The 22,653-nt window shown below is 38.1% G+C and overlaps 2 protein-coding genes across 9 annotated transcripts in view; both read right to left on the reverse strand.

Moving 5' to 3' along the window:
* Window positions 1-19,588, reverse strand: part of fam13a (family with sequence similarity 13 member A) — a 78,006-nt gene extending 58,418 nt beyond the window's left edge. For 6 of the 8 annotated variants that reach the window (XM_036574980.1, XM_036574978.1, XM_036574977.1 and 3 more), the window contains exons 1-3: window positions 8,412-8,676; window positions 4,983-5,192; window positions 904-1,081 (exon numbers count right to left, since the gene is read on the reverse strand). In XM_036574980.1, coding sequence (XP_036430873.1) covers window positions 904-1,081; window positions 4,983-5,192; window positions 8,412-8,676 — 653 coding nt within the window. Of the gene's footprint in view, window positions 1-903; window positions 1,082-4,982; window positions 5,193-8,049; window positions 8,115-8,411; window positions 8,677-19,332 lie in introns of those variants that run through there. The other 2 variants (XM_036574976.1, XM_036574981.1) reach the window with 2 other exon arrangements.
* A 1,327-nt stretch (window positions 19,589-20,915) lies between these two features.
* Window positions 20,916-22,653, reverse strand: part of zgc:154142 (uncharacterized protein LOC555481 homolog) — a 74,290-nt gene continuing 72,552 nt past the window's right edge. Inside the window, exon 25 of the mRNA XM_036574993.1 lies at window positions 20,916-21,625. Within this exon, the coding sequence (XP_036430886.1) occupies window positions 21,431-21,625 (195 nt within the window). The 3' untranslated portion in view covers window positions 20,916-21,430. The remainder of the gene's footprint in view (window positions 21,626-22,653) is intronic.

Genomic DNA, 22,653 nt, shown 5'->3' on the forward strand with positions numbered 1-22,653 from the left:
CCCCAAACATTATTTCAAATGCAGTACTGTGCAATTGTCAGACCACCCTTTCATTTATTTTCAGTCAAAACGGCCATTAAGTAGAAGTCATTCATTTTTCAGCGTCAGGAAATGAGGAGGAAACATACATTTAATAGAAAATTACATAGAAGCCTCAACAACTAAATATGACATCAGTTTTTTTCAGGATTTAGTCTGTCTGCCCCTTGTCTTTATTATATCTTCCATTCTTTTCAAAGTGTCAGTAGAGGGCACAAAAGTAAAGGGTGAGTGCTAGATTTTCTATTACATTTTTGTGTTTTCAGTGGTTTTGACACTGAAAAAGGAATAATTTGTATGTAATGGCTGTTTTGACTGGAAATTAAATAATATTTGAACTCTACTAACAAGAGACTCCTAGTGACATAAGTGGTCCTTTCAGCACTATAGAGAATATAAAAGTCACCGAGAGAACTTAAAGATACATAAACACACATTGTTTACGGCTTTAGACTGAGTGCAATGGGGACATAATATCCAACGTTCAAAGGACCAGATGAACAAAACAGGAACACACACACACACAGAATAAAACCATAAAACCTCTATTTGCTGATTACCTTCATCAGGATGCGCTACTGAAATATACTTAAAATGACTGCAAATAAGCCAAATACTTTTACCCGAATGACCTCAGACTCTCTGTTATGGATGGATGTGCATTCATATGTGCTGCCCAAATATGGTGTGAAACTTTTAAAAGGCAGTTTAGGCAGCTGAACATTAGTCATCTTCTGCAGAATGCTTAAATCTGCCAACCAAAAGTAGCATTACTCATCAATACTAGATCTAGACCTTGACTAGTTTACAATTTCTCACAGTTTGTCCTCCTAGTGTGGAGTTCCTCAGCCGTGTTACACTCACTGGAAAACATTCGGCCCAAACACGGTTGCCAGGTTGAGTGCAGTCATGCGGTTGAGGTGCTGCTGCTGTTCCACCTGGGTAAGGAAATAGCACAGGTAGCGCAGGACGCTGTAGTGAACGTCTGGCAACCGCAGCAGGAGCTCACGCACATCCTTACAGAAACCATCCTCACTGGATTCTGTTTAAAAAAAAACAAAGAATGACAAAAGATAATAAACAGGCTGTCTACTTTGCCGAATCCAAAAATATTACATTTGTCTAAGTTTGGACAGATGAATTGCCATGTTAGGACCGCCCACAACCCTCTCCACTAAACAGACTCAAAAATGCAGCTAAAGGGTGCATTTTTTTCTCACATAAAAGGGGCCAACAAGTCAGAGAAAGCTCCAAAACAGGAAACAGCCAGCATAGTCAGCATGAGTTTGCTAACAGGGTCAAAAGGTGGACCAGGAAATCAGGAAGGAGAGTTATTGAGGAAAGAGGTTGGGTGGGTGGCTTTAACAGCTGCAGCAGCTTGTGTATGTATATGTATTCTGCAGAATTGATGGGGAGAGCTGCAAGGTAAGACACACTTGAGTCATTGTAACAGTGACAGCCCCAGTCGGCTATTACAGTGGGCAATGTACAATTAGAATAGAGGCGCTGATGTACCACAAGACAAACTACTAGCATTCTGATTTTATACTCAACCTAGGGGTGTGAGGCTGACTTTACATGGTAAAAGTTTCATGCAACTTAAAGCATCCTGCAACTCATTTAAAACTCAGCCACAGCAGTTGTAATTGTCTCAACTTAATGAAGCAAGTTTCATGGAAAGTCAGCCAAAACAGCTGTAATACATTATTTGAGCATCACAGCAAATGACATACTTTCAACTCACTGAATTCACCGGATCAGTGGACAAACAGCGAAAATAATAGTGTATCAAAAAATATGAGCTGCTAATTTGGATATCTAGAAGCATAACTGAATGTGTTGTGTGCAACTTTGTTTTTCAATTACTTTGTGTATCTGTGAAGTTGCATAGAATTTACGTTGCAGGCAACTCATAACATGCAACTAGTTGCATACAGGTTCACTGTGTAAAGCCAGCCTTACAATGTATTGTGGCATTGTGATATTGCAAGGCAAAGCTGTGACAACGAGCATCGTGAAGATGAGACGATGCATCGTCGAGAAAAGACATTCTATGAATTAGGCCGTCTAACGCAAATGCGTTGTTTGAACAACAAGGTCCGCAAAAAATCACCATCAATCAACAACAATCACTCCAGCACTCCTCCTGCCTCGCAGCTCTAGTGTTGCTAATAAGTTGTGCAACAACCTTATTATGTTTATCATTTTTCTTTACTCGAATTTTGTTAGTGAGACCACTGAACTGTGAACCCACTATTGTAAATCGAATAGAATTGTGGGCTGAGAGCATTATTACACCAATGATTGCAATTACGATATGCTTTATAATTCTTTAGTAATGCACTCATGAATCAATAATGTGATATGGTTAAAGAATGGTGTGCATTTTGACCAAATTAATTTACTTTTAATTTACTTTACTCTTCAATAGCGGTACTGCAAATGCCAACATTGTGATGGGTATTAACAAACAATGTATTATGCAACCCTATGTAGCATACATAAATTCTACAGTATTCTTTTAAGAAATCCTGTTCTGAAACACTTAAGTAGACTACAATAAAGTAAGTAAGACTATAAAAGACTAAGGTGACTATTTCTCACTATGCAATACTGCAAGAGAGCAATACTCAGTTTTTTAATGATTAGAAGGTCTAATCCAATTTCATGTCCTCATTTGGAGGAAATTCCAAGATTCAGTCATGTGAGGGATGGTAACATGTAGAGTGAGTGGTAAAAGGTGATCCACCGCAGTGAAATACTACCTGCAAACACAAATTTTGACACCTAATACAAACATGTCTTTTATGCTTGTTTCCTGACACCTAAGGTGCACCATCTGTGCAGGATATTTAGTATGCCCCAGAGAGAGAGAGACAAGAGAGGGAGGAGAGAGAGAGGAATGAGAGAAACAGAGTAAGAGAAGCAAGAGAGAGAGAGAGAAATAGACAAAGTGATGGGTACACAGATAGAGACAGAGAGAAAGTGAAAGAAAGAGATGAAGCAAAACAGATAAGAGCAAAGAGAGTGGAACAAGAGAGAGGAGAGAGAGAGGAACAAGAGAAACAGAGTAAGAGAAGCAAGAGAGAGAGAGAGAGAGAGATAGACAATACAGAGAGAGAAAGTGAAAGAAAGCGAGAGAGCAAAGAGAATGTGAATGGAGCAAGAGAGAGAGAAGCGAAAGGGAAAGACAGAGGAGGGAGAGATAAAGAGAGGAGCAAAAGAAAAAGAAAAAGAGAGAGAGAGAGAAGGACAAAGAGAGAGGAGCAAGAGAGAGTGAGGAGTGAAAGAGAAAGACAAAGAGGAGTGAGAGAGACAGAGGAGCATGAGAGAGAGAGAGAGAAAGAAGCGAGTGAAAGACAGTGAGACAGACTGGTTGTTGGAGAAGAGGGAGAAAGAGAGAGGAGAAGACAGACTGGCACAGACAGACTTGAAAAAGAGAGAAAAAATGAGACAGAGAGAGAGAGAGAGAGAGAGAGAGAGAGAGAGAGAGAGAGAGAGAGAGAGAGGGTGACGTGACGTGAGAAAGATAGACAGAGTGAGAGGGAGTATTGCCTGAGGCATATTCAGGTTACCAACCCTGTGAAGAAAATACTTTTGTCTCAACTTCGCTTGGAGACAAGCTGTGATGCGCTCCACAGATGAAGAAAGTAATGACTTTGGGATGCCTTTTTCAAACTCCTCATAAATCCCCCCAGACCCCACGCTCTACTTTCCCCACATACTCCATCTGACATGGAAAGGCCATTGCTGCACTTAAGCCTCAGTGCTGATCTCTGTTGTGGGCTCGGAAAGGTTCTGCTACAGCCGTGTCCTGTAATGCATCCACTGGCTCCAGGCCTAGACAAACAGGCCCGTTTATTACAACTTCATCTAATCTTTTACACCCACAGGCTACTCACTCAGCAACACAAATCTGCTCTAATGCCTCTCAGCTGGCACAAATAGACTCAGCGGGCGAACTGTCCTCCGATGGCCATTTTCTGCAGTTTGGGTCACTAACTGAGCATCATAGGGAGGCAAACATACGCTGATGCTTCAAGAGACGGGCCCTCCTGCTAAGCCTCTGATGGCAGAACCCGTGTGTTTAGACAGTGACTCAAGGGGGGCTAAAAATAAACGCAGTAAAACAAAGCACAACCCTGACCCGAATCACAGCAGTAGCTCTAAAGAGCAGTTGGAGGTTTTGGATGGTACAACAATTCAGACTTCTGACCTACTTTGTTTTTCAGTGAGTAATTACGAGTGAAACAACTGTCAAACTCAATAAACCAGCCATGTGAGCAAAAATGTGAGTTAAAAAACTAATCAGTGAGAATATGAAATATATTTAGGAATAATAATAATAATACTATGATGTCTATCATTGCACAGGCACAATGATAAAGCTTTATGTCCTATTTGTTGTGATAATAATTATAGTTTTTTACTTTATGTTATTCTTATCTGTATTTATTTTACTGTAATTACATTACAAATACATATATTTTTTATGTTTGTGCCAGAAAAAATATATATTGGAAAAATCTTTAAAAATATATTGTGGAATTTAAAAAAATAAAAAATAAAACAGAAGGTATACAAAATCGGCCTGCACACTGATAGACATCATAACACTGGATAAAATAATATTGTCCCTTTGGATAACCCCTTACATGCAATCTACAAGCTTGTTTTAATGTAGGACTAAACCAAAACTTGATTTAACAGGGTGAAGGGGGTGAATATAGCTTTCTCCCAGCACGCAGTAAACTGTGTTTCCAGAAAGTGTGAGGTAGGTACCACATCACACATAATCCTTTACTGTGAGAATAAACCAAACTTTGAATTTCTGTGGTCTTTCTCTCCCAAAACACACAATAGAAACATCACAAATAGAAAGTCACCATAGCAACAGCTGCTGGTCTCTGCTTTTGAGCTGGCAGTGTTTCTGACTGGCTCACCATGATGGAGCTGTATGAGTGTGGAGTGGATGGAGGAGTGAACAAGGCCTTCAGGCAGCTCCCTCAGGTACTGTTTCAGCAGGCTCGCCACAGTGCAGACCTCAGCCTCCTGCTGAAGGTCCAAATCTTCCCCACTGTCCAGCTTCTGCTTCAGACTGTCCACTGCACGAACACTGCCACTCACACGGAACAGGCCTTCCTGCTCCATCCCTAAGAGACGCAAAGGCAAACATAGAGAACATAACATGACTCTGCGTCATTCTCACTAGCGTCTGTGTGGTGTTCAGAGAGTTAAACGTGAAATGTGATGACCCGAGTGTACTGAACCTCTTGTGCTTTATTAATGTCTCTGTTTGCAATATTCCATGACATTAAAAGATGTAGAACATACGTCTGTTCCTAACATGTTTGGTATGCTTGTATTTGGCCTCTTCACAATGTCATTCTATGTACCTAGTAGTGGAGCACAGCGCACCACCTAACACAGGGTAAGAAGTAACAGATTTTTTTTATGCGGTTAAACAAATTCAAGTAGAATGTGGCTTTCTCTGGTTTTCTCATTGTCATCTCGTATTCCCATAGCAATGTTATCTGTGAATTTTCTCAGCAACAGGACAGATATTTCTCAAGATTCACCCTGAAAAGCGGTTTCGTACCATTAATGTAATTTTTTTTACTGGTGTGACAGAATTCACATGCAGTTGTATGCAAAATGTTTGATGTTTTGTTGATTTTCTAATTGAACATATCATCTATAGCAAACAAGCAAAATTTTGTTTTATTTATTTGCTAAATTTAACATATTAGAACAGCATTTTAAAATGTGCTATAACCTTTGTACAAGCCACATTTTATGTTTTTCCCCAAATATATTAAATTCAGCAAATAAACTTCAAATGTGCATTAAATTGTGCAGACGTGTGTTCTCTGTAGGGGATGCATAACTTATTTTTCACTTAGAAAATCAACAAAACATGTCATTTGACCACGGCTGCCCAAACGTTTGCATATGACTGTATACAGTACAATTTTGAAGCTTATAATCAACTCACAGTGAGAGCCAGCCAGGCCAACGCACAGCCACTACATGACAGGGCTTTGTTTTGACCTCCCAGGTTAAGCAATGAGAGAATTCCATCCCCCCCTTCATGAGTAAAGATTTAAAAGAAAACTTTTTATTTACAGATACACCAAAAACTTGCTATATATCGCTGTTGTTGGAAGAAAACCTTGTATCTCCAAAATGGTAACTTTACAGGAGAAGGAAAAAAACCTACTTTACTTTTAATGTAAGTCAATCGAACCAGACTTGATGTCAAAAACTGAAAAACAATGGAGATACGAGGTTTTCTTCTGCAGTGGTATGTTACGTAAACAAGTTTTTCACTTTCATTTGAAGCAAAGTGGTTAAGATTGCTTACATAAAATTTACATTATCAATTCTGCTCAAATATTTTTTTAAAATTTTAGCAAAAAATGTTTTAGGTTGTACCCTGCTTTTCCTTAAATCACTTTAGGCATGTTCCGTTGTAAAAAAAAAACATTCACAGCACGTACTATGCTGTAATGTTCCAGAAGCCGCAGGGTACCACTGGTGGAGTCTTTCAGACATAACACTGTACTGCCATCCAGTGGAGAACACTGAGAACTGCTGCCTATGAAAAAACGCTGGTAATCTTTAGTTTCAAAAGATTCTGATTTAAACCCCTGCAAAATTGCTCACCTGAGAGAAATATCTCAGTGACATATACAAACTAAACTTTGTATATTTAATTTGACTATTAATGGGCTCTTTCTTTCAAGTAGGTGTTAGTGGAAAGGTGAACAAGACACGAACACTGCATCCCATACAAGTCAAGTCAAGAGTTAACTGTAGGCTATATTTGGAAAGCAACTATAGCACCTCTTCAACAACAATCTTAGCTTCTTCAGAACAATTGTTGAGTTTTTATTTTCTTATTGTTTGAACTGTGTCCATGTTTATCCCCTCATTCAGAACTAATAGCATACTGCACTGCCAATCATGTTAATTTGCACTTGGTCTTTATGGCATTTGTTTGAGTTCGCTCTCAGCATTTTAAGCTCAACATTATTTGCCCTCAGATATAACTGGTTGGTAGGCAACAACAGCACAACTCGACCTATCTGCCAGTTCATATATTGACACTGACCATTTTGGTCAAAGTGCAATTTGTGAAAACTGTATTGTTCTACACTTAAAAAGGTGTTGCTTTGAATTTACTTGATTCAATTATATATGCTGGTTCCACGTGAATTAAATATATCAACACAATAACTGTCATTCATTCTTACTTTTAATCAGAACGGTGTTGATTTAATGTATTTTATTCATGTAGAACAGATGTGCAGATGTGAAGCTAGTAAATTCAAAGCAACAGGTTTTTTTCAGTGTGGAAAATAAAAAAAAGGTCTGTATTAGGTACTAAATGAAGAAGATTGTAGAATCTTGGTAATGTGGCAACTCTCATACCAACTCATGTTGGCAGTAAACACCCCAAAAACAGGGTCGCCAAGTTTGGATAACTATTGCAACACAGTGAACCACTGATCCATTTCCTAACACTGACAAACATTTGGTGTGTTCAAGCTGGCCGGGCTTGACATTTACTCCGTGGTCAGTGCACCAAATAAGTCATTACACAAATACACAAACTGTTCTGCTGAATTTTTATAAATCTCTCACCAAGTCTGACTGGCCAGGACAATTTAGAAACAACGACTAGAGCCCCAGCGATACAAAATACATGACAGTTAGTAAATTGACTTATGAGGATTATTTCACAAAACATGATGATTACACACATGTGAAAAATCCCCCAGATGGCACCTTTAAGCTGCTGGTACCCTGTTAACACTTGTAAATGTTTGTATGTGAGCCCACATTTCAGATCTCTTACATAGTTTCATTGTACTTACTGCACAATAAATCTAAAATGAATAACTGAAAAATAACCCTAAGGTTCCCTCACATTATGACATAAGTTAGCACAGAATATGGACACATTAGATATGAATTATATATTAAAATAATGGGATGTTTGCTCACCTTAGCAACAGCACACGCCACCTGCTAGACATGACTACTAATCTGCAATGCACACAGTGACCAACCATGCCGGCTGTGATAAGAGTATCAGATGACTGGGTTTGTCAATAATGCACCACTGAAAAAATGACTCAGACAAGTTACTGTCAAGTCTTCTTCGTTGACCTTAGGTCAAGTTTCCTGCCCTTTGTTTTGACTCTACACTGGCCACTTTATTAGAAACCCTCATAGGTCCACAGTTAGCGACCGTACCGCACTGCTGTTATATCAAGAATGGTCCTGCGGTCAGATACTGATGAAGGGAATAGAGGATGGCTAATACAAATGACAACAAATGAGCTTTGGTCTGTCCCTTTACTCACCATGCCGTCTCAAGTACTCCACCATGCTCCTGACCACCAAGGGCACTCCATCTTTCAACAGGCCCAGCTCTCTCATATCCAGCAAGGAGATACCAAACACTTTCTGGCCTCCTGTGGCAGCAGTGGAGGCCGGCCAGGGCTTCAGCATGGGCAGCTGGACCATCTTCTTCATGTCCTCCCGGATCTGCACCGCTGCCTTGTTGTGCTTGGAGAAACATAAGAGAGGAGAGCAGTCAACCACAGGCACGGCTCTCCTGGACCTCATTGCTGCTACTCCTTCTGCCCCAGATCTCTCATGAGGCTCCTTAGGGACTTTACAGTGTTCCTAATATGAGACAACAGAATGCTGAGGCATGGATACAAGAGGGACCTAACCTGTCCCTGCTGCTACGTCAGGGCACCGGTTGCTGTGCACCTGTATCTAGGGGAGTAGGCTAAAGCAAGCAGTGGCAATTAGACTACAATGCCCAGAGAAAAGATAGCTGACACAGCTTTTACAGACAGAGTAGGCAGAGCTTAAGGTGGAGAAGCAAAGAGGAAACTATGAGCAACATAAAACATACTGCAGTAGGCATGATATAAAAACACAGATGAGATACACTGAAATATGAAAAAAAGATCAACGTTACAATCACAATTAGTTTTACATTGTTTTCTGGTAATACAGTCCACATCCATAGTAAGTTAATTACACACTACAGGGGTGGAGACACTGGCTTTGTGCATTCCGTCTTTCAAACTTCATTTTTAAACAGGTAACAGTTAAATCTACAATGTTTAATATAATCGTGTAGGTTATCTATTCTAGCTACTTCTTACAGTTTCAGAGAAATTGGGAGCGTGGCAGATATAAGTTCAGCCATAGATATAAATTTGGCGTTAGCAACCTGCGATTAGCCCTGTTAGCGTTAGCTGTATGGTCACCACTCAACAACTAGTTAGTATAAAAAAGTAACAGCTCTAGACATTTTGAGCAAGTTTGGAGAAGATTTAAGCTTTTCGTTTCGTTTGTTTCAGTACTGGTTTAAAAGCCGTTGTAAACTTATAGCTATAATCCAGTTTCCAACCAAAACTAAACAGGCTGGCTAACGCTAGCAACCTAGAACCTTCTCTCCTCAGTCTTTTCGCGCTCTTCTGCGGTCTCCACAGCAACCTCTTGAGTTCGGTTTGGTATTCCCTGAAGATTAACCTACAAATAGTTAACAAACAATCAAATACATCGAAATTACATTGTCTGTAAACGTGGGAATATAGTAGTAATCCGATATAGTACCATCCTCAAGTAAAAGTCTTGTTATTTCAATCAAATAATGGCTCAAAGTAGAAAAGTAGCCGACCAAAAACTTGAATAAAAGGTGTACTTTCCCAAACTCCTCTTGTACTGAGTACAGTAGTACATAGAACAGTAGTCTCACAGGCTGAATCTCAAATGCCTCCTGCTCCCTATATAGTGCATAATTGTGAGTTAAGTTATTTGGCTTGTTCACCTAAATAAGTGCACTATATAGCCAGTACAGAATTTAAAGGAATCCCAAATGGATCTTTGACATATTACAGACAACATTCTGCACTGTTTGAGGTCAGGAGCCTTTGTTTTAAGACCTTACTGTGCGCACTACATAGGGAGTGGGGAGCCATTTGAGATTTTGGTTTTTTGGTCCCATTGAGGTCTATCCTTCAAAAGCAACTTCACTGCTGTACTACAAAACAATTGACAATAGTACATGCATATTATTAATGATTAATAAACAATTAGAAAAAGTATACTTTATACTGATGGTTTAAGGCCAATAATTGATCAATCTTTAACCTTTGTTAAAGTTTTGTTAATGATTTTTAGGTTTTGTGTGTGAAAAATTAAGCCTACAGTTTAAGTCCTGGTTCATTTTCCTGATAATAGGCTACCTTTCAGATGCTTTCTGGTCTCTGAACTTTGCAATGTAGGCCTACAAAGTGCCTACAAGTGCAGGACAGTGTCAAAAACCTAAAGGCTAATTCCAGGTCTGCGGGTTTCTCATGACACTTAATACTCTCAGGTCTGATCAAAGGCTCCTTTGCTGCTCATGTCTTTTCTGCAGTATCAAAGCGTGCTTGTGACATTTAGACACCGCGGTTCCACAAAGAACACGCACCCTTTCCTTACTGAAGGGAGCCTTCAATTAGCAGTCTACGCATCATTAAAGGTGCAGTGTGTAAGATTTAGGGGGATCTATTAGCCGAAATGGAATACAGCATGTAAAACCATGTTTTCATTAGTGTATAATCACACGTAACTACAAATCGTTGTGTTTATGTTAGCTTAGAATGAACCCTTCATATGTACATAATGAGCAGGTTCTCTTCCAACAGAGGCCGCCACCTTGCGCTGCCATGTTCAAGCAGCAGCTTGAATCTGGTGGTGCTATAGCACCGTTTGAAAGACGCTGAAAGAAGAAGAATTAGTGGTTGCTGCAAGTGCTGGCTAACTATTTTGTGTTGTGAGAAGTTTAAGAAGCCAAATTTTTGACAAACGGAGGATCATTCTTATTATTTGGCGCAAGAAAAAGAAATGAGAATGAATCCTCACCATCAAAGAAGCAAAAACATGAAGACGATAAACGAAATCAGGACACAGGGACGACACCTTAGGTTTTACTACACACTTGGGAAGGGAGTGGTATTCAGTTGGTTGCAATCTGCATCCTCACCACTAGATGCCACTAAATCCTACACACCACATCTTTAAGGCCAGAACTACCAGGCTTCTTCTCAGATGCTTTGGGACTATAATTCCACATCAGGGCATTACTGCTATTTCAGTTTGATAAATTCTGCACTTTAAGACAAAAAATTCTGCAATGCCCTCACTGGACAGTTGCTATCTTACTGAAAAAATTTGCTGTTATTATTACTATTGTTTTATATCAGGGCTGCAACTTTGCCACCTTGTTTATCTCTTAGATTTTCATAGTCTTATTCCTATTTACACACTGCTCGCTTTACACTTGTATTTATATAAAACTCCATTTCCAAAAAAGTTGGGGACGCTGTGCAGAATGTAAATAAAAATAGGATGCAATGATACACAAATCATGTAAACCATATTTTAAAGAAAAATACTACAAAGACAACATATCAAATGCTGAAACTGAGAAATTTTATTGTTTTTTAAAAAATATATGCCCATTTTGAATTTAAAGTCAACAACACATTCCAAAAAAGTTGGGACAGCAACATGTTTACCACTGTATTTCATCACCTCTTCTTTTAACAACACTCTGTAAGTGTTTTAGAACTGAGGATACCAATTGCTGTAGTTTAGAAAGTGAAATATTTTCCCATTCGTGCTTGATAAAGGATTTCAGCTGCTCAACATTTTGGGGTCTCCTTTGTCATATTTTTAATTTCCTAATGCCCCAGATGTTTTCAGTGGTGACAGGTCTGGACTGCAGGCAGGCCAGTTTAGCACCTGGACTCTTTTAATACGGAGCAATGCTGTTGTAATACATGCAGAATATGGTTTGACATTGTCTTCCTGAAATATGCAAGACCTTTCCTGAAAAAGACGTCATCTGATTGGCAGCATATGTTGCCAAAACGTGTATATATCGTTCAGCATTAATGGTGCCTTCACAGATGTGCACGTCACCCATGCCATGTGCACTAATGCGGACCTATACCATCATGAATGCTGGCTTTTGAACTGTGCACTAATAACAAGATGGGTGGATTATGGACACAATGTCCATGATTTCCAAAAAGAATTTCAAATGTTGATTTGTCAGACAACAGAATCTTTTCCATTTCACCTTAGTCCATTTTAAATGAGCTCGGGCCCAGAGAAGGTGACAGCATTTCTGGATCCTGTTTATATACGGTTTCCTCTTTGTGTTTTAGAGTATTAACTTGCATTTGTGGATGCAGCGAACTGTGTTTACAGACAGAAGTGTTTCTGAGCCCATGCAGTGATTTCCTCTACAGAATTATATCTGTTTTTATTGCAGTGCCACCTGAGGGCCCGAAGATCATGGCCAGCAAATACTGTTTTTTGGCCTTGTCCTTTGCATACAGAGATTTCTCCAGATTCTCTTAATTTTTAATGTTATTATGTTCTGTAGATGATGAAAAACAAGAAAAAAATGTTTTTCTTGAATTGTAGCACTATTTGATCGACTGTTTGACCTGTTGCTAATTAACCACCAGGTGTTTTTTTAGCATTACAAAAATTTACCAGCCTTTTGTTGTACCCGTCCCAACTTTTTTGGAACATGTTGTTGGCTTCAAATTCAAAATGAGCAAATATTTTTCCAAAAACAATAAAATGTATCTGTTTCAACATTGGATATGTTGTTTTTGTACTACTTTCAATAAAATATAGGGTTTAAGTGATTTGCACATCATTGCATTTTGTTTTATTTACATTTTGCACAGCGTCCCAACTTTTTTGGAAATGGAGTTATATTTATTTACGTATTTTATTTTTATTACCGTTTATTCTGTGCCTTCTTCTTGAAATTTTTTATTGCTACTACCCGAACTGAGACCTGAGTACCTCATTTCTGTTCCCTTTCATGTTCAGCATGTTCTGAAATGACACTAAACGAATCTGAATCTGAATCTGTGATTCAGCGCCAGCACAAAGACGCACGTGTTAATTGAGGGCTTGTTAGCAGCCTCCACTAATTGAGAGGATCGTTAACACATTCTTAGCTGAGCTTCCTGCCCATAAACAGTGAGCATCTCAAATTTCTGTAGGTCACTTTTGATCTCCCTTCTCTTTCAGTCATTCACATGCATGCAAACTCATGCATATGCATTTGCGCATTTGCACACACATGGGCGCTAGCATGAGTTTTGCACAGCCATTTGAAAGTCTGTAGATAGGATAGTACTTTGACGTACAGCGAAAAGTGCCTCTCACCAGTTACAGGAATGGAGGATTTGTAGTTAGCTGATGTAAGGACAGGCGTTGTGAGAGAGAAAAAATGCAGCGGGCTGGCCGGTAGCCTAGCATTAGGAGAGACGAGCCTTCAGCCAGAAGTGTGCTGGGTTCAAATCCCACAACTGACTAGGTATACCTGGTTTTGCCCTTGGGCAAGGTACTCAACCCCCCACTGCCCCAGGTGGCACTGCTCTGCTAGCAATGCTGTGCTGCTCCCAGATTGGGCATAGTTAGGCAGCAAAATGATGAATTTCCAATGTAGGATCAATAAAGTACATAACAAAAATTCTACTGCGAAGATCTGAAGGTGATGATTTGACTGTATTCATTTTGGAATGTTAGGATCAATTGTATTTGTTTTTATTCGGAATTAATATCACTAACATTCAATAAAGTATGCACTATTTTTTGTCAAGATAAAATGTAAAATTTCAAATATAAAAAGCCAAAAGAAACTTGGCATATTGCTTTTATTTGCTGTGTAGATACAGTCATATGCAAAAGTTTGGGTGCAACTTGTCAAGTTACATGTTTTGTTGATTTTCTAAGTAAAAAATAAGTTAAACATTCTCTACAGAGAACACACTTCTGCACTTTTTTATGCACAATCACTATTTATTTGCTGAATCATGTAAAACCTAACATATGGCCTGTGCATGAGGTATGGCACAATTTATGTTTTATGTTGTTATTTAACTCAGCAAATAAATAAAAATTGTGTACTAAAATTTGCAGACAAATACCACATTTAAATTCCTTCCCTATAGTGGATGTGTTAATTTATTTTCACATAGAAAATCAACAAAACCTAATTTTGAAGGCATGTTCAAACTTTTGCATACATTTTGCATGCGACTTCAGTTCATTCAGTCATGTTTGTGTATTTAGTGTATTTATTAAAAATAACACAGTAAATCAAATCACACTGTGGTGAAATTTGACATTTTATAATGCACTGAAACAGATTTCCTACAGAATCATAATTAGTGCATAATTTAGTATGTTGTACAAGATTTGCAGCAAATTTGTGAGCCAGTTTCCAGTACAGTGCTAGTGTGGCCTTAGTGGTGTTAAAGGAATGTAAGCCTGTGTAGAAGCATGTCTTTAACTGCATTTGACAGTCTGTGTTCCTCCCAGGATGGAGTGTGGTGGAAGCTTCACAGATGGTGCTGTGATGAATAAAGAGGGGATCTGCACAGAGACAGATGCCATAACAGGAGGCCTGTGTGTCTTCCTCTATGAACCCACCCTTACTGCATATGCATGCTATTACTGCATATGCATTACAATGGAGCCAACTAAAGGAAATGGCCTCATCTGTTTTAAGGGAAAGCACACAGAAAATGAAGTACAATAAGTTGTTTTGTTTTTCCGTGTAGGGGTTGATGAAAAATACAGATGGAAAAGGCTTCGATGCACTGATCTAAAAGTGGTGTTTCAACTGCAGTGATTTAAGAATGATTCTGATTGATTTTAATAAAATTCAGTAAAGGATGCAGCCTTTTATGGACTACTTTTAAACTTAAAAGACAAAAAAGTCAATTGTCCATGTTCGACTAAACGTAAAAAAATAGCTGCTTAAAGGTTAAATTCAGTCGATTTTAATGTGTGCATTGGGTCAACATGATATGTTACATCGATATAATTATTGTATAAGTCCTCAATTGACTTAATAAGTTGATGTAACATATTTAATTTTTTGTGGAACTGATGTACACATTTGAATCGTGAGAATGCAACAACTTTTTTTTCGGTGTACTAGATGGATGGAGGGATGGATGGATGGATGGATGGATGGATGGATGGATGATAGATAGATAGATAGATAGATAGATAGATAGATAGATAGTCATGTAATTCATTATAGGCACATACAACCACTTAATACAATTTAATCATGTCAATTCAAAGCACCACTTATACTGCAGCGTTAAAGCAACAGGGGCATAAAACTGGGAACATCAGCACATATATTAATTATCTAATGAAAAAAGTTTGCAAGTTACATGGACAGTTGGCAGTATCGCAGAAAGCTGTTCTCTTGATAGCTTGCAGTAGTTTTCTGTGTAGAGCAGCAGTTTTTAGCGCACAGTGACGCTGGCAGCATAATTTATATTTGTGCAGTTAATGTATTTTTCAAATAATCCTAAAAAGAGACGCCACAGTACCGCTTTTTCTTTCTCCATACTGATATTCAAACTTTGAGTATCTTCCAATAGCGATACCAGCACAATATTACTTCTTTAAAATCTACTAAACATTAAGATGAGCTATTTTTATTTTTTCACTCGAGATAAGCATCTAAAAGTAGACTCAGTCACTGCACTACCCCACAGGCATTGGCCTATATTTAAGGCTATATTTGTTACAGGATCAGATCATATAGTCAATTCATAAGACATGACCGAATTAGAATGTGTGTATGTGTATGATGTAGCATCATGAACCTCTTAACTGTGTGTTTACTGGAGCTCTGGAGTGATTCAGTGGTGCCCTGCGGGACTGTTAATAACATAAGCCTGTCTAAGCTAGCATACTCATGCGCAAGCAGATGTCTTCTACCATACATGAATACACACACACAGTCACACACAAAGGCAGAACGAGGTACATACATTGCCCACACACTTGTGTCAGGACATGGGGTCATATATATCCCCATATATATATATATATTACAGGCTGTGTACAGTACTGTGCAGAAGCTTTAGCCACCTGAGAAAATTAGATTTAAGAAATCATTTAACTTCAAATCATTTAACATTCTAGGCTTATTTCAGACTGAGACTTACTATTCATAAGTAACTACAGGGACTTCAATGTAAACTGGCTAAGCTATTCCTAGGTTATTGGTTATCCTAAGTGAGTAATAAAACTTTGGGCCCACCAGTGGGCACTGGCCATTTAAGAGGTTAAGTGTTTATTTGCTTGAAAACCTAACATTAAAATAAAATCAAACAACACTAACACAAAAAGTGGTGATTTTAAGTATGTCCATGTTTTAAGTATGTCAAAAATACAGTTATTGTCCAGATAATAAACAATTTAATTGGATACCTAAGACTATTGCACAGTACTGTATGTAAGTGCCTAACGCTAAACCAAGTCTAAACTCTGTTTCAGTAACCAGAAAGAAATAGATTTGCCCTTTTAGTTTTTAAACAATGAAACTTGGAATTTTGTTTTAAAAACTTTGTTAAAAGCTCTTGACAAAGTCAGGGCCATTTTTCTGGTCATTACATTGTAGGTTAGCTTTGTTTTTAACTTGTTTTCTGAAAAAAATCAGGGCATTTTGTACCTGACCATGTATGAAAACAAACACACACATGCAGGGAAGGGATATTCCTCTTACTCATTGGATATAGTGACCTCATATGCCATGACTCACACACCATTTACGACCGTTGGTCAGCTGTCCAGACAGCTTGCTGTGTACTCATTGACTGGTAAAGACTCACAGCTCTCTACACCTCACAGGCATTTACTTTGACAATGATCTTTAACTACTTATGACACCTTTCTCCATTGTGTCCAGTGGAAGAATAGATTGCCCCCCAGCCCCTCCTCCACCCGGTGTGAAAACTGCCTTTACCAACTGCTCCCTGCCATCCACAGTGTGTGTGCTGGGCCTTTCACTGTGAGCTGACACACACATGACTTATATCACTCATCTTAGGCTAAACCACACCAGCAGGAGGGATTTTGCCCTGACAGCTCTTTTCAGTTTTGGACTGTAACTTTGAGCTGGGCTTGACTCCTATATACTTACATACTAGTTTTATAGTGGTTACAAAATAATAAATAATACGTTTTAAAGGGCCCATATGCTACATTGAATCTTTTTCCTTTAAGGCCCCTTATGATATATATATATATATATATATATATATATGAGCAGTCTCTGTACTGATTGGCTGCCTTCTATTGTGCCTTGTTTAAAAAGCAGTTCAGGCTGAAACACTTATAACTTCAGGGCCTAAACTGCTATTGGCTGAATGTGCTCATATATGCAAATGATTTGTCTTTTTCTGTGACATCACAAAAACTAAATTCAAAAGGGCTGTTTTGCAGCATATTTTTCAGATATGGACGGGGGACTGGGGCTTTGAAACTTAAACAGTGTTTATATATTACATCAAAGTCTTTTATTTCAGTAAAAGTGAAGTAGACTTGTTTTTCCATAATATGGGCCCTTTAAAATGAATAACTTAAGAAGAAGCCTTCAGTTTAAGGAGTTTAAGAAACCAGTTCAGTCAGGAAATGCTAATGTTGCCAAGACTAAATGAAACCAGACAGCCATCAATTAGCATTATGCAAGTGCATTTTTGCAAATTGGTGGCCACTAGCTTTAACTCACTGTTAGCCATTTCAGCAATCTATGCTTTTTAAGAAAGGATTTAGGATTCTTTTACATGTTTCCTGTTTGCTGTGACCATCTGAATGTGGGGCTTTGTTTTGCCTGAGATAGTGTTCAGATAGAGTCCATTCTCACAGTGCTCTGCTCCACATGGTGAGCAGCAAGTCTCAGCATGCTCATTCATTCACCCTCCCTCCCTCTCTCTCTCTCTCTCTCTCTCTCACTGGGTGGCCAAGGAGCAACTGCTGCAGCTCAAAAAGCCTTCAACAACAGCTGCAACACAGTGAACCTCACCATGCTGCCACTATAGCAGGCTTTACTCTATGTGTCTACTGCTTCTCTGTCCTCGTTTTGCCATTTAATATCATCACACAATGACTGTAACATTCATTCGCAGTATGACTGAAACAGCAGTTGGTGGCAGTGCCTAAAACTGAAGCTTGAATATAAAGTGGCTTACTTTTTCACTACTATAGACGTTCCCTAGTGGGTGGGCGATAAGCTGAAAATACAATGTCACTACAATGTAATATAAATATAATGTCAATACTTTGAGACAGTTTCTTCCATCATGATATTTAGTTTTTCTAAAGTTTGATAAGTTGGAGGAGAGAAGAAAGGCACTATCTAAAAATATAATCAAAAACTAGAAGTACTTTTCTTTACTAAATCCAATTAAACAGGACTAATTATGCCTTCTTTCATAAGGAAATGTGCAGTTCAGTGTTCGTCAACTCCTTACAATTCCAGGCTTATTACATACTAAGGCTTATTATTCAGTAACTAGAAGAACTTTAATGCAAACTGGCTGAGCTATTCTTGGAAATGTGCAGTAAAACTTGGTGGGCCCTGGCCTTTTAAGCGGTTAAGGATCGACAGAATGATCAGAGAAAAACATATTGAGACATAATCTATCTCAATAGCAGTTAGAATAATACCCTAATGTTCCCTTAACAGTAAATGGAGCCAGTTTAGGGAAACAATCTCAGTCATAAGTGTTTTATGGGAAAGTAAACAGAAAAATAAATATAATTGGCTCCTGTTTTTTATGCCACATTTTGTATTTTATGTTTTTTTATGTTAAACACAAAAATAGATAGATTAGCAGAAAAAATGGCATATTTGAGTTCAGTTGTAGAGGATGTTTTCACTTATTTTCACTTAGAAAACAACAAAACCGTTGTATATGACTGTCTACAAAAAAAGGTTTATCTGTCAGCTAAAGAACCGAACTTTTCAAAGTGAAAAGGTGGAAGACCTTCAGCAGTGCTAGAAAAAAGGAAAATGATGTTATAAATAAAGTTTAGAGAGTTAATTGGTGTTGCTCCAGTGGACACAACAGCAGTGGCTTTGTAAGTGGAGGCACAGGGGGAAAAACTGACCATGCTGGGCAAGCCAGACTCAGGCCTAGGATGACAGCCAACAAACATGTGCACATACACACACACACACAGAGTCACTCGCACACACACACTGAATGACTGCCTCTTGAGCACATTATTTCCCCGCTTTTTTACTTTTTCTGCTTAAGAAAGCCAGCACGTCTTAAAGGCCTTTCTTTCTCTCTCTCTCTTTTCTTTCTTTCTCTAGCTCTCACTCCCCTCCTTAGAAGGAGTCCCGGGCCGGCATTCTTCCGTACTTACACAGATGGTGAGTGCTCCTGCCCCCATTCTTCTTCTCCCAGGAAGAGTCTTTAAAGAAAGAGTGATGAGTTCTTCAAACTCACTCTCCTCTTCCTCCTCACACAGCTCCCGCAAACATTCCACAACAATAAAGGCCACAAGGCAAGAACACTAGGATTAGTCCATCGCTCGTCCATTCCACATCCAGTGCGGAAGTCTCAGTCAGTCTGGAGTTAGTCTGAGGGAAGTGGAATCCCTCCGGTCAGCCTCCTTCTCTCCAGACCTCTATACGGATTAGAGCCTCCTATTGAAATCTGAGCCCTACGCTGTGATTGGCCAGCTGATCAGGTCATGTGACTACCAGGCTGAAACTTTCAAAGGAATGAGGGTGAAAAGCCAAAGACTCATCACTGGTCTTTACTCACACTGAAACAGTGATGCATTGAATTTACTAGATTTATGAATTCTGTATGAATAGCATCTATAATGTCAACACAGTTAAGTAAACCAAAACACAAAGCTGTGTTGATGAACCAAACTGTCGCATCTGCAAAGCTAAACTTTTCCATATGTAAAAGAACTATATTTTCATATATTTTTCAAAATGTGTGTCAAGTTTGTAATATAGTTAGACGTTTTTGACATGTAGTCACACGCCCATGAACACCCCTGATCAAATTGCAGATTTTGTTGGTCTTCTAAATGAAAATAAGTGAAAACATTCTCTGCAGGAAAGAAGCTTAAATATGATGTTTTTCTGCAAAATTTAATGCACAATGTACACAGTGTTTATTTGATGAGTATAAAAAAAATAACATAAAATGTCCCATAACTTTTTTTACAGGCCACATTTTATGTTTTACTTTATATTCCAATATAATAATTTCAGTAAATAAACAATAAACAATAGTAAAATGTACAGAAGTGTGTTCTCTGTAAAGGACATGTTCACTTATTTTCACTTAGAAAATCAACAAAATAGGCAAACTGACCAAGGTTTTCTTAACATGTGTATGACTGTATAAGTAAATATTAAAATTTGTCACTATTACATGTTACATATGTAGTCTACATATGTGCAGATATTGTCATATATTTAAATATTCAAAAATGACATTTAAATGTAATTATATATGTGTGTCTATATATATTTGCAAATCTCATAGACCCATATTTTATTCACAATAGAACATTGAACACTTATCAGATGTTAAAAGTGAGACATTTTTACCATTTACCATTTCAAACATTAACTCATTTAGAACTTGGTGGCAGCAACGCATGTCAAAAAAGTTGGGACGGGACAACAAAAGGCTGGAAAGTAAGTGGTACTTATAAAAAACAGCTGGAAGAGCAATTCGCAACTAACTCACATGACTGATTATAAAAAGAGCATTTTAGAGAGGCAGAGGCTCTCAGAAGCAAAGATGGACAGAGATTCAGCAACCAGCGAAAAACTGTGTATAAAAATTGTGGAACAATTTCAGAAAAATGTTCCTCAACTAAGTAAGGCTAATTATTTTAAAATATTATTTATTTTTCCTGAAGCATTGCTTATAATTTTCATGGCCTGCTGTCAGCTTGAATAATCATTTACAGAAACATTACCAGCTAAAACAAAGCAATTTTTATTTCTTTAAGACAAGATTCTAAGGGGAGAATATTTTTCATAGAAATCATTTAAAAAAACAATATTTAAAAGAACTTTACCATAACGTACAGCCTAAAACTTTGAATCATATAAATTATGAATACAGGAACTGAAGAGACCATACAGCGATAATGTCTACTAATTTCTCTCTGACCGTAGTGGGGTATTGTTAGTATTTTGATGAAGCAACACATTTTCCACTTTATGGAATACTGTCAGTTTAAATAATTGTCAACCCAAAAACCTGCAAAATACAGCACCTGTTTTACATTTTTCCCTTAAGAACTACAGTGCTTTACACTTTACAAAGTACAAACTGCACAGAATATTGTTATATTCTGTTGTTTAACCACTTTTTCACATTCAATTTCATAAAAAGTCTATAAAAACAGAATAAGCTACCATTATTGCAATATCTCTACCTCTAGTCTGTGTCTCTCTGTCTCTGATCTCTCTCTCTCTCAGATCTCATGCAGCTGCAGAGTTTTCGTAAACATAACGCTTGATGTTGTCCTCTATCCAGTGGTTGAAGGCAGACACTCGGGTGAACACTGGAGGTTTCTTGTTCATGATGCAGCCTAAAGGACCGAAGCTGACAACACCGTGCACCTCCCACTGGTCACTGCCATCAGGACGGCATGAAAGCGGACCCCCTGAGTCACCCTGGTGGGAAAGAGAGGGGAAAATGAGGGTTTGAGTATGAGAGCAAGCAGCCAAGTAGTGAGAAATTGGACGAAACGATGAGAACAAGATAAAAAAGAAGAGAACAGTACATAGATTTATGGCTGCTTTTGGGGTTGAAGTGGCGCAAATCAGATTTTTAGGGCAGATTTTTAGGGACGCGCGATGATATCGGATTCATATCGATATCGGCAGACAATGCAATGTCCCTCCAGAACTGGACTGACACACACGCCTTAAACTGCAGGCTTATTATTCAGGGGTCATTCTACAGAAACATCCATTTTTGTGTCCCTAACATTTATAGATATATTACACTTAAAAAACATGTTAGGGTTACAATTTATTTATATTTTAAAATAAAACAATAAGTTATTTTAACAATTACACCTTCTTGAGCCTCAATTTAGCAATATTGGTTTTTAAATCAATTATACAGAATTCCAGGCACCACAGAAGTGCACGTCCTCACAGTCATGAGGCCATATTTTGAAGAAAAACACATTTTCTGCAGTTTTAACTACAATAATCTATACATGACTATAGAATATATAGATTAAATGACATAAAGAAAACAAACGCCAAATAAATATTATAAAATTTATAATGAAAGTTGTGCCCCCCAGGAGTCATGTCACTGGTGTTACTGCATAAAAAATCTCTTATTTTGAAATAAAAATCACACTGATGACATCACTTGACTTCCTTTTACCTATTTTCTGAGGATCTATTAAAAAAGCCCTTGGTAGGTCCACTGTGTCTTTTCAGTTTTCTCATTTAGCTCATGATTTCATATGAAGCTTTTAGTTGAAGTCACTGGTGTGACCTACTTTATTCTTAGGTCATTGTGAAAAAATACAAATGGATTAAATTACATATTTTAGTGGATATTCCATGATTGACAACATGTGGTTTGATGCTCTGAAGCAGCCATTTTGGTAAAAATCCATTTTTCATTAAAAATGTCACTGGTGTTACTGTCTCTGGTGTTACCTTCCTTTTGTGTAACA

This window comes from Colossoma macropomum, unplaced genomic scaffold (assembly GCF_904425465.1).
Source record: "Colossoma macropomum unplaced genomic scaffold, Colossoma_macropomum, whole genome shotgun sequence".
NCBI lineage: Eukaryota > Metazoa > Chordata > Actinopteri > Characiformes > Serrasalmidae > Colossoma > Colossoma macropomum.